General features: G+C 38.9%; 1 protein-coding gene across 1 annotated transcript in view; it reads right to left on the reverse strand.

The window, feature by feature from the left end:
- Positions 1-13,343, reverse strand: part of LOC120539338 (sodium/calcium exchanger 1-like) — a 595,338-nt gene that overhangs the window by 75,127 nt on the left and 506,868 nt on the right. Inside the window, exon 4 of the mRNA XM_039769325.1 lies at positions 11,890-11,996. Within this exon, the coding sequence (XP_039625259.1) occupies positions 11,890-11,996 (107 nt within the window). The remainder of the gene's footprint in view (positions 1-11,889; positions 11,997-13,343) is intronic.

Raw genomic sequence — 13,343 nt, forward strand, 5'->3', positions numbered from 1 at the left:
AACCCCCCGCAAGGAAGCCAGGATGTTTAACAAATGGTTTGGGGTTGCAGGTGTTAAGATGTTCTATTTCCCCTATTGGTCTGAGGTATGGCTGTTTGGAATTGGCTTGTCTCAGGTGCCTAAGTACCATGATGTCCTATTGGCTGTAGGGGTTGGACAGAAAACCCATAAATTTGCTTGCTTTATCTCACTCTCTCTCTCTTACTAACCAACATGTTCTGAAAGAAGCATCTCTCTTACTAACATCTGATGAAGACCATCACATTATGAACTGACTAGAACAGCACACTGAAGAGCACAGCTTCAGTCATATTGACGAGGCTTAAGGCCTGTTCTGAAGTAAGCTGAGCACCAATGATGCCTTAACTAGAGACATTAAGTAACTACAAGTCTGTGTGCCACCTGAACTACAAATCACCATTTAATCATTTTGTATGGTTGCCAGTATTCAAATGTACTATGCATTTTGTTATTATTTATGAATATTATCAATAATACATTATTTTATGTGTAACTTAACTCCTGCTTGTCTTTTACTACATCTAATTGCCTGAGGTTATAGTTATAGAAGGGAAGGTGGGGATACGTTATGTACAATAATACCTTATAAACAGTGGTAAGTCTGTGAGATTAGGCATTCTAAGACTACATATTAATAATACTATAGGGGAAAGTAGAGCAATATATATTACTGTACCAAGACAAAACACAAGGCCAAAAATTCTTGACTTTCTAAAAAACAGCTATCCTCACTAGAGATCTGTGTTATTTGTACCATTCAAGTAGCTGTCATCAGTATCTGCTTATGCCTCCCAAGGTACTTGGCTTTGAAGGGCACAGTAATCTACAGCAGCAACTTAGTTTATTTTCACAGATCCAGTGGTTAGTGATTCTGCTTCACAAAACACATTGCTTGAATCACCACATGGAGTTTGCATGTTCAGTCTGTGTTTCCTGGGTTTTTACTCTGACATGCCAAAGATTTTTGTGCCTGTGTGTTGGATTCTGCATGACTGAAGGTGTGCTTGAGTGTACCCTTTGATGTCCTGGTATCTAGTGTATGGCTGGTTTTATCGTTGAGGTCTAATGAAGTTAAAATGAGCCCTGGCTCCCTATGATCCTGAATAGGATAAGGTTTACAAAATGGATGGATGGAGAGATAACACTCTGGATTGTATATGAAATTTCTATTGTGATACTGTATTCACTTTTTTTGCTTGCTTAATATTTGTAACAAGCTAAGTAGGTCCAGTCAGATGTGTTCTCTCCCTGTTACAGATTCTTTTGTGAACCCTAGGCACTCCTAAAGTAACCAATGATACATGTCTTGAGTGTGCCCTGCAGAAAAAAAACTTAAATCTTAACATTCAGTCACTTTCATAATGGACTATAATTATCTAATAAATATTGCATGCTTCATACAACTGTGGTGGGCTGGCGCCTTGCCCAGGGTTTGTTTCCTGCCTTGCGCCCTGTGTTGGCTGGGATTGGCTCCAGCAGACCCCCGTGACCCTGTAGTTAGGATATAGCAGGTTGGATAATGGATGGATGGATAGATGTTTCATACAAACCTTGCACTACAATGCCACTGAAAACTTTTGCTGAGCCATACTTAATGGAAAATCATATTCAAGGAGCAACAAGAGCAACAAGCTCCTGAAATCCACTGACAATTCAAACTGACAGTTATTTCAAATTTCATTGAACAAGCAGCCTCAAAAAGCAAACAAATTGTCAAAATGAAGCTTTTTTTGTTATGGGGTAGCTGTCACATGTAGAGGAAATTAGAGGGAAGACTAGAGACTGTCAAATGCAGGTGTGCTCATCGCCTCACAGATACTGTGATGAACTACCGTTGTATAAAATTTAATCTCAAGAGTAGGTTTCAAAATAGACACATTTATTAGCAGACACTGCAGGTTTTTAAAGCTCATTGTGAACGTTGCAGAAAGTTTTTAATGATTAAAATCTGTTATAGTACAGTGCTGAAACATGTAAATGGTGTAACAGCAATCTCCAGGGACACGTATTTAGGATGAAATAATCCAAACAGCATCATCTAAGGTCTTAGTAGCAAGCAGTGTGAAGTGGAAGCTGAGTTGAAATTCACTAGATGGTAGGTGCAAACTTTGTCTAACTGTGCAATATTAAGAAAGTAACTTAAAATGATAATGTACAGCTACATAAGGATGTCACTGACTGCAGATCAATCTGGAAAACACTTATTTAGCATATAGGATATTGTAGCGACCCGGCAGTCAGCGCTGCCGGAGTGATGCATTGTGGGAAGGTTGTACGTTCACTGATTTTTCTAATGTTTTTCCTGTTGTATTTATTAATTTCTTAACTTGTAAATAATGTTGTGTTTGTGTTGAATTAGTTGGGTGGGTTTGGGTCATCGCCGTCCGGGGTTATTTATTTTGTAAAAAGTACCGGTTATGTGAAATGTGTCTTCGTGCATGACCTTGACAATGGCAGTGCAATAATGTCGAGCTTTGTTTACTGTCTATCTGTGAATAAAAGGATACAACAGGACAGAGCTGTTATTATTGCTAAGATTTCGTCTAAGCAATTAATGCCGAGACACTCGGAGTCGTGTGGTGTATGGGACACGAGTGCTTGTTACTTAAGGAGCTGGGTACAGCTGCGTGCTGCCGAGACACTCGTAGTCGTGCGGTGTATGGGACACGAGTGCTCGCTACTTAAAGAGCTGGGTACAGCTGCGTGCATAACGCTGGCAATCCGCTAGCCGACAGCTTGGGAGAGGTGCACGGCAGAGTTCAGCTTTAAAACTTCAAGACTCGACCACGGGTCGCTACAATATGCTGTCATGGTGGAGAAATTTAAGTACATGAGACCGGGATTTAAAAAAAGACTGACAATGTAACTTAATATGTCCTTTAAGAGTTTGGGAAATGAAAAGTTAAGTGGTTTGGAGCAACAATCTAAACAAAAATCTGTAAAGAATAACTCTTCAGGTGTTTATTGTCATGTGTTTACACTTCAATGAAACATAATATTAGCTGAACTTCCTTGGCATTACTGCACATGCTGAACACCTCAGACTATCTTACATTCATATTTACTTGTGAAAGGTGCATTTATAAACTTAGTATGAGTTCATCAGTGTATGCATCTGCTCATTTTTGCTCTCAGTGAGATGCCTTGGTATGAACTGGATGAAATACTGGGAGAAGTCATCCGTTAGCAAGTTAAACAATCTCAATTGACCAAATAGATTCCTCATTTTTATGTTCTAATGAGCTATGCTGTTTTCAAATGGTTACGCTTCTGAATTCTGATTGTTTCAGCCTCTTTGAATTTATGAAGTGGTCTAGTAGGCATTTTGTGGTATCTCTTTTGGTATGGACGACTCCACTTACTTCTAGCATGAACATCCTGTATCTGCTGACCTCTAATTGAAGCAGATGTGTTGGATAATTGTCAAAATGGATGTTTTTGTATTTTAATGATATTATCAGTATGGATTTGCTTTATTCTAAAACCTAGACTTAAATATTAATCTTAATTTCTGTCTTTTCTATTACTGACTTTACAACCTACACATATGATTCTGCCCATGCACCTGCCCTAAAAGTAGAGGATGTTCATTGTGCTATGGCTAAATTGCCTTTTACTGATGGTTACTCAAGACTATTGTCTTCTAAGAAAGTATTTGATGTGCTGTGTCTGGAGAAGGCTGTTTTCACTTAGCATGTCACTGAAGTGGAAATGGTGCCTTTTCTGCTCTTTCTGCAGCATTTTTTGGGCTACATATCAGCAAAAGGAACATTCTTATCTGATAGACAAACTCTTATGGGTGCTGGTACAAGTGCCTGATGGATTCAAGACCTTGCAGCCACTCTTCAATACAACATTGTTAAAAGCACTTGAACCATAGCACATCATATGGTTCTTTTGCAATCTGAGCAGATTTATTTTTACTCTTCTATAGTAGAGCGACACCTCACCCAGACTGTGATCAATCAACCTGAAAAATGTGTCTGCTGGACAGCAGTTATGCCTTAGAGGGACAGGGACATACTATAAATCTGGGAGCTTAGACGGTGCATTTATTGAAAATTGTGTGTAATCACAACCACACGCAGGGGCAATCCAGGCATGTACATATGTTTTTAATGAATGCGTTTTACATAATTAAAATTAATTGAACTAAAATGACTGTTTAGTAAAAAATAAAAAACAAGACAGAATTCCTGGACAGCAATACACTATGACTTTGGGGGCACATTTAAAGTGAGCCAACAAATGTACATTGTGACAAATGCACTCATTTTCAAGTTCATCACTGCTTCTTTTCAAAGAGGTTTTTATAAATCATGTTTGACAGAATGTATACAAAACTTCCCAGTGGCATAGCTAGTGGAATGCTTTTTCTGTTTTGGTGGAAGTTCAAAAAGTTTCACTTACAAATTAAAATGTTATTTGCTTCAAGTGTAGTGCCTTGTGATTACATGCCTGATGATTTTGCAAAGCATGTGGATATGTTCTCTTCAGAGCTGGAGGTGTCCAAATCAAGATACTGTATGTTTGGCTTAATGGTCACATACAACAGTTAATATTGACACATACTGTATATATGTGGCACTTGTGGACTATGGCCGGCCAGTCATCCCGGTCAATACCCCCAGGCCGCCAGGTGGAGCCCTCCCTACAGCATGGAGGTGCCCCGAATGCCAGCAGGGAATTATGGACAATGGAGTTTTCATCCACAGCCCTGAAGGATACTACAGGGGCCAACAGAGGATGCTGCAGGGAGGCCCAGAGACTCTTACGCGCCCTATAACCCGGAAGTACGTCTTAGTCACAGTGACAGGAGGAATGACGTACTTCCGGGATGAAGAAGAGGACTTTTTTGATCTGACCCGGAAGTGATAGGAGGTCACGTGGACTGAAGGATCGGAAACACTTCCGGGTCAGGAAATATAAAAGGACTGTGAGAGATCCCAGTTGTTGAGCTAAGCGAAAGGGTGGCAACGTGTCTGGGAGAGTGGGAGGATTGTATTGTGATTGATTATTGTAGTTTATTATATGAGTATTATGGAGAGGAGGGTGCTTTGTGCACTGTTTTTAAAATAAAAAGTCATATTATTGGACTTTTACCAGGTGTCTGACGTATTGTCTGAGGGTTCAAGGGGATGACAGCGCCCCCTATCTGTCACACACTGTAGAGCGCATGGTAGACTTACTGTTTTATTTGCATGATTTTGCGTATAGTGTTTCTTCTCATATTATAGGTATTGTTTTGCCACATTTTCTTTTTTTTTATTTTGGTAAAGAATAATTCATTGGTAAAATCACATTTTACAAGAGGCTTATACACTCACAAGCCACTTTATTAGGTACAGTAATCCCTCGCTATATCGCGCTTCGACTTTCGCAGCTTCACTCTATCGCGGATTTTATATGAAAGCATAACTGAATATATAACGCAGATTTTTCGCTGCTTCCCGGGTTCTGCGGGCAATGTGTCTTTTTACTTCCTATACATGCTTCTTCAGTTAGTTTGCCCAGTTGATTTCATACAAGGGACGCTATTGGCGGATGACTGAGAAGCTAACCAATCAGAGCATGCAGTTAAGTTCTCCTGACTGAGAAGCTAACCAATCAGAGCACGCAGTTGAGTTCCTGCGTGCTGAATGCACTGTTAACCAGGAAGTCTCGTCTCGCTCATTCAGCATCAACGTGTTTTGCTGTGTAAAGAGTTGTGCTCTTTTGTGTTTATCTTTGTGCAAAGTCAAGCCCTTCATTATGGCTCCAAAACGATCTGCTATGGCTTCAGGGGCCGTGCCCAAGCGCAAACGGAAGATGTTAATGATTGCCAAAAAGGTAAACGTTTTGGATTTGTTGAAGGCTACGATTCTTTTTATTTAAAAAGTAGGAAAGGAATATAAGATCTACGGCCGCAGTGTCCTTTTAACCAGGGTGCAAAACGAGCTGTAAGTGGATGTAATAAGGCAGTAGTCTGGATGGAATCTGCTTTAGGGATTTGGATTGAAGACTGCCAGAAGAAGAACAACGGCAGTGCTACACAATCGCCTGAAGTGGCTCCTTTAAGGGCTGTAACGCTCTCCTTTGTTGTGCAGTAAAATTAAACTCATTGTTATCGGACAAGTCATCGTGTCATTGTTGGTGAGTAACCATAATTTAATTTTCTACTTATAGTACTTAGTACATGTACGTACGTTTAGTGTCACTGTACACACATTTACTGTATACAGTTTTTCTTGCATTGTAAGTATTTATTGCTGGTGGCCTGTCTATCGTAATGGCTGTAAAATATGTGATATCGGAGACACTCCAATATCTTTAAAATAATATTTAGGTTCTACTGTATATACATCATTTCAATGAATCTTACCTAATATCTAAGAGAATACAAAGGGATTATGCTGTATAACTCTGCGGGGAATATTTATAAACAGCGTGGGAGAGTGTATAAGGGCTTAAAATATATAAAAATAACCATACAAACATATGGTTTCTACTTCGCGGATTTTCACCTATCGCGGGGGGTCTGGAACGCAACCCCCGCGGTCGAGGAGGGATTACTGTACACCTGTTTAACTGCTTGGTAATGCAAATATCTAATCAGCCAATCACATGGCAGCAACTCAGTCTATTCAGGCATGTATTTAGGCATTATCAAGCGACTTGCTGAAGTTTAAATCAAGCATCACAATAGGGAAAGAAAAGGGATTTATTTAACTTCGAACGTGGCATGGATGTTGGTGCCAGACGGCTGTTCTGAGTATTTTAGAAACTGCTGATCTACTGGGATTTTCATGCACAACCATCTCTAGGGTTGACAGGGAATGGTCCAAAAATGGAGAATAACCAATGAGCAGCTGTTCTCTGGGTGAAAATTCCTTGTTAATGCCAGAGGTCTGGGGAGAATCATCATCAGGTCCTTCCATGAAAACCCTAAATACAAAGAGGACTGTTTGACTTATGTTAGGTAGATTGCCTAGAGGGGACTGGGCAGTCTCTTGGTCTGGAACCCCTACAGATTTTATTTTTTTCTCCAGCCTTTGGAGTTTTTTGTTTTTCTGTCCACCCTGGCCATCGGACCTTACTCTTATTCTATGTTAATTAATGTTGACTTATGTTTATTTTTTATTGTGTCTTCTATTTTTCTATTCATTTTGTAAAGCACTTTGAGCTACATTTTTTGTATGAATATGTGCTATATAAATAAATGTTGATTGATTGATTGATTAAGAACGGCCAGACTGGTTCAAGCAGTAACTCAAATAACAACTCGTTACAACTAAGGTATACAGAAGAGCATCTCTGAATGCACAACATGTCAAACCTTGAAGCAGATGGGCTACAACATCAGGAGACCACACTGGGTGCCACTCCTGTCAGCTATGAACAGGAAACTGGGGCCACAATCCACAAGGGCTCATAAAAATTGGACAATAGAAGACTGGAAAAACATTGCCTCATCTGATGAGTACTGGTTTCTGCTGCAACATTCAGATGGTTGGGTCAGAATTTGGGATCAACAACATGAAAGTACAGATTCATCCTGCCTTGTATCAATGGTTCAGGCTACTGGTGGTGATGTAATGGTGTGGGGGATATTTTCTTGGCACACTTTGAGCCCCTTGGTACTAATTGAGCATCATTTAAATGCCACAGCTTACCTGAGTTTTGTTCCTGACCACGTCTAAACCTTTATGACTGCAGAGTATCCATATTCTGATGGCTAATTCCAGCAGGATAACGCACCATGTCACAAAGCTCAGATTATTTCAAACTGGTCTATTGAGCATGACAATGAGCTCACTGTAATCAAACAGCCTCCACAGTCTCCAGATCTCAATCAAATAGAGCACCTTTGGGATGTAGTGGAATGGGAGATTCACATCATAGATGTGCAGTCAACAAATCTGCAGCAACTGCTTCACGTTATCATATCAATATGGACCGAAATCCCTGAGGAATGTTTCCAGAATCTTGTTGAATATATGCATGAGAAATTACAGCAGTTCTGAAGGCAAATGGGGGTCAAACCTGGTACCAGCAAGGTGTACATAATAAAGTCGCCATTTAGTCCTTTTGTCCACTTGGACAGAGGCAGTGGTGCTGTAAGAATTATGTTTTTGGAATTCTCTAGCGCCTTCACCACCATCCAACCTCTATTCCTTAGAGACAAGCTGACTGATGAGAGTAGACCCACACTTGGTGGCACGGATCATGGACTATCTTACAGACAGACCTCAATATGTGTGTCTTGGGAACTGCAGGTCTGACATTGTGGTCAGCAACACAGGAGCGCCACAGGGGACTGTACTTTCTCCTGTCCTGTTCAATCTATATACATCAGACTTCCAATATGACTCGGAGTCCTGCCACGTGCAAAAGTTCACTGATGACACTGCTATTGTGGGCTGCATCAGGAGTGGGCAGGAGGAGGAGTACAGGAAGCTAATCAAAGACTGTGTTAAATGGTGCGACTCAAACCACTTACACCTTAACACCAGCAAGACCAAGGAGCTGGTGGTGGATTTTAGGAGGCCCAGGCCCCTCATGGACCCTGTGATCATCAGAGGTGACTGTGTGCAGAGGGTGCAGACCTATAAATATCTGAGAGTGCAGCTAGATGACAAATTGGACTGGACTGCCAAAACTGATGCTCTATGTAAGAAAGGTCAGAGCAGACTATACTTTCTAAGAAGGCTGGCGTCCTTCAACATCTGCAATAAGATGCTGCAGATGTTCTACCAGACGTTTGTTGTAAGTGCCCTCTTCTACGCGGTGGTGTGGTGGGGAGGCAGCATAAAGATGAAAGACGCCTCACGCCTGGACAAACTTGTTAAGATGGCAGGCTCTATTGTAGGGGTAAAGTTGGACAGTTTAATATCTGTGGCAGAGCGACGGGCATTAAGCAAACTCCTGTCAATCATGACTAATCCACTGCATCCACTTAACAGTGTCATCTCCAGGCAGAGGAGTAGCTTCAGTGATAGACTTTTGTCACTGTCCTGCTCCACTGACAGACTGAGGAGATCGTTCCTCCCCTACACTATGCGACTCTTCAATTCCACCCGGGGGAGTAAATGCTAACATTACTCAAAGTTATTGTCTGCTTTTACATGCATTTTTATTACTATTTAATTTAATATTGTTTTTGTATCAGTATACTGCTGCTGGATTATGTGAATTTCCCCTTGGGATTAATAAAGTATCTATCTATCTATCTATCTATCTATCTATCTATCTATCTATCTATCTATCTATCTATCTAGTGTATATCATAAATGTAAATATATGTACTATATATTTAATAGAGACATTATTACCAGTGAGAGTTTCACTTTGCTTGTTTTCGAGAGCAAAAAGTACTCACATAGTAGCATGAAAGAAATTTTCATAAAACTCACCACAAATGATTGGACAAGTGAATTCACTGATCTAGTATTGAGCTGGAGAAAAATAAAAATTCCAAGTATCAACACAGTGGTGTTACTCACACTTAGTTGACCCCTAATCCCACCACTTCAAACTACCAGGAAGCAGCAGGCTTGCAATCATGCGATCAGAACTTGTTTTTATTACATGGCTGAGTCAAGTGACACATTTATCTTTTAGAGCTGCTAAAGGTGGAAAAAGACTTGATTGATTTATGATACAGGCTAGGAATGATATATAAGTAATATCTGTCACGGTTTTTATGGCAATGGCAGCAGTGTATAAGGCTCCTCACTCATTCTCCTTGATCTACAAGTTAAAAGCGATGTAGAGGCCCACATGATACTCAGCAACCCATTTGAAAGTTGCAGTTCACACTGACACACCCTGCAGTCATTGTAATGGTTTTTGCTTATTTTTTGTGATCTGTTTCAATTTCAAATCTTATGATTTTGGCCAGTATATTTCTCAGCTATCCCATGACCTTCCTTTCTTGTTTTTATGGATTGCTTTTCGCTATGCCCACTTCATTTCTGGCTCACCCCGACCTGCACAATTAGTTTGATATGTACAATTTATCATGCTTTATGTGACAGCCATTTAAGCCAGCTTTTGCATACATGATAGCTTCAACTTAGCAAGCTAGGAACAGATAGAGTGGTCTGTTAAAATTTACAGATGTAAAAAATATATCAAATATTCAAAAGGAGGATCAAAATGCATTTAAATTAACCCAGAAATTGATTGACAAATGAGTTCCCTCTATGCAATTGAAAAACTTGATCAAGATAAACAGGGATCTCTAATGACAAAAGGAGACTGAAATTCAATGATTACATTAACAAGAGGATGTTAGATGAGGTGAAGATGCTGAGGTGAGATGAGGTGAAGATGCTGTTTTGTGATGGCAGCCTGGCAAAAAAACTATTCATTTATATGAAGTCCCATCAATTTGTTTAAAAAAATTCTCAAACCTGCTTAATCCAATTCAGGTTCTCAAGGTTCTTGTATAATCAATCATGGCAGCATTGTGCAGGAAACAGCTCCAGACAGGGCTCTAGGCCAATGCGTGGCCCACTCATGCACACACCAAATTTAGAATCACCAATTGACCTTGGTCTTGGGGATGTGAGAGGAAAAACCATGCAGATGTGTCAAGAACATGCAGATTCCATGGAAAAAAACATCCCAGGTGCAGGTTTCAAGCTCTGGATGCTAAATTTGTGAGGCAGCAGTGTAACCACTGCACTACTCCTAAATGAGATAGTCAGGTTAAAAATAACAAAGATGGACATGAAATGTCAAACTTAGCTAAAATAGTATTCAGATGCTCCTAGATTCTGGCATATCTTTTTTGAACAACTTGTTCAATAATGACTTTCAGTACATCTACACAGTATAAATTTGACTTTATTATGCCTGTAGGACAGGGGTAGGCAATGTCAGTAGTGGAGGGTTGCAGTGGCTGCAGGTTTTTGTTCTAACCCAGTTTCTTAATGAGGAGTCAATTATTGCTAATGTAGCACTTATTGCTCAAGTGACATTTTTCTGCTTCATTTTGGTGGTCTCGCTTGTTAAGGTTCCCCACCTGTAATTGCTTATTTCAGGCTTATACAGATGCATGCAGTGTTTTTAATGGCTCCTTATTAGCAATTAGATGCAAATGACAAACGGAGCCAGCAGTTATCCATCTAACTTGTTTCATCTACACCTGTGTGGATTCATCATGCCTTATCTGGTTTAATAAAACACTTAAGAGAAAAATGTGACAGACTGAAAATGATTCATTTTAGGCTACAAATCATTAGGATGATTTCCTTGGAAAGGAAAAAAAATCTACAATATAAGAACATTACATTGCAAATTAACAAGCCAAAAAATTAAATAGGGGCTGATGCTGGCAAGGATTGGTTACTAACTAAGCAATTGCTAAGGAATGAAAACCTAAAGCCACTGTGCAGGACAATATGAATTATACTTTGCATTGAGAGCATATATTTTTTGATCTTCCTGTGACCTCCAGTAATGTAGCAGAATATCTACCTGTGGAGGATGGTCTTCTCCAAACGTTCAATATGACACCTGCATAAGAGTAATACAACTACTGTACCAGGAATACTACATCTTCATTGTACCTGTTATATAAAATAATAATACTACTATCACTACTACTACATCTAACTTACAACAAGAATAGAAAATCTCATATAGGTACCTTTAAAAAAATCCCAATCCCTCACAAATGCTAATCTAAATGTTACTGAACATAACTGATGCATTCAAAATTATTTGAATGAGCATAACATTATTTTTGGCACTTTCTTTACTTTATAGATGTTGCACATGTACTGTATATACAATATAGCATGTACATTTATGAATATTTCTGCTTTCTATCAAATTAAACATAAGCTGTATGTCAATATCCCAACTACAGTTAATATTTACCATGCTTCTGGCCAATGTCCACTAGCACAGGCTCTCCCAGTTCAATTGTAAATGTTTTGTTCTTTTCATACTCCTCATCATCAATGATCTTCACCTCGATGACTTTCCTGTAAGTGACATAAAAAAATAAGAGTTTGAAAATTATGCAAAAAGCATTATATTTGGAGAGCTGCTTCAATTTTAGTGCATTCAGTACAAGTAGAATATCTGGAAACAGCCTGACAATTAAAACAAAAAATATGTCTGAACTCAAAAGCTCCAAATCTATTTGCACTTGATAAACAGTAGTTAGAACAATGACTTATAATGTTATGCCAACCAAACTTCCAATTTGTTTTTCAGACTTTGCTCTAGCTTATTTCAACAAATTTGAGAAGATATATTCCTAAAATAAAATGAAAAGCACGGAAAGGAAATGAAAGATTGAAATGACAAGAAAAAAGTGGTACATTTTTTAGTTTAGCTTTAGTAGCATACCATTTTAATGCAAAGAGGCTGTTGTGAATAGCCTGCTGCCATCCACTACTCCTAGGTTAATAAAACCATGGTGAACTATTGTTGTAGATTATATTGGAAATGACTTTACATAATAACCATTTAATCTGCCTCAGAAGTCTGCTTGCCTTTCAAATGTATTTTCTTGTTGAATGTCTTCAGATATTTTCCAGATATTTACACATAACTTATGCTTCTTTAAGAAGTCAGTGGATTGAGAGAAACAGTCTCATGATTTGATAGAAACATGGAAAAAAAATTAAATATATGGTTTTATTTTTCTTAGACACAAGCAAAGAACAGTTTTAGAACATAAAAGCCAGGCTAAAGCAAAACTGCAATAAGCAAAATCTTATATGGAAAGCACTGAGAGTTCAGGTCCACATCATCTCAAGAACACTGACGTCTTTAATATCAATCAATATTCAGCATTTTATGCTTTCTGTGCCACCCAGAGGATGAATACTGAAGAAATTATAAAAAAGGCACAGATTATATGATACCTGATTTTTTTTTATTCCACATGCTAAATGGCATTATTCTTAGAGTATGGTAAAGAGAAACAGATCCACTAAGTGAGTAAAAGAAAGAAGGAACATTTACATTCTCTTACCGGTACACATTTCCTCAAGTCTATAATGTGATGAAGCAATTCTGCTTTTTTAGGTTGAGTTGCCAATATGGAGTTGTGATTTGTATCAATTTTAAATAAACTTTGAATGATTTTCAGCAATCTTTAATTATTAAATCGTGATCCAGTCTTGTAGAAGAGAGTCCTAGAGCAATCAAACTGCAGATGCTTTCTGTGGTCCATGCCACCGATAGGTATGGCTATGCCCCATTACAATGGAAGGAGTCCCAGAAATAATTACTCCTGGGGCATAGAATTGGATGTGAGTTTCTGTTGTCCCCCAAGTCATAGTGCCCCTGAACTCCCATCATTTAAATCAAGAATGAAA

This window comes from Polypterus senegalus, chromosome 11, assembly GCF_016835505.1.
Source record: "Polypterus senegalus isolate Bchr_013 chromosome 11, ASM1683550v1, whole genome shotgun sequence".
NCBI lineage: Eukaryota > Metazoa > Chordata > Cladistia > Polypteriformes > Polypteridae > Polypterus > Polypterus senegalus.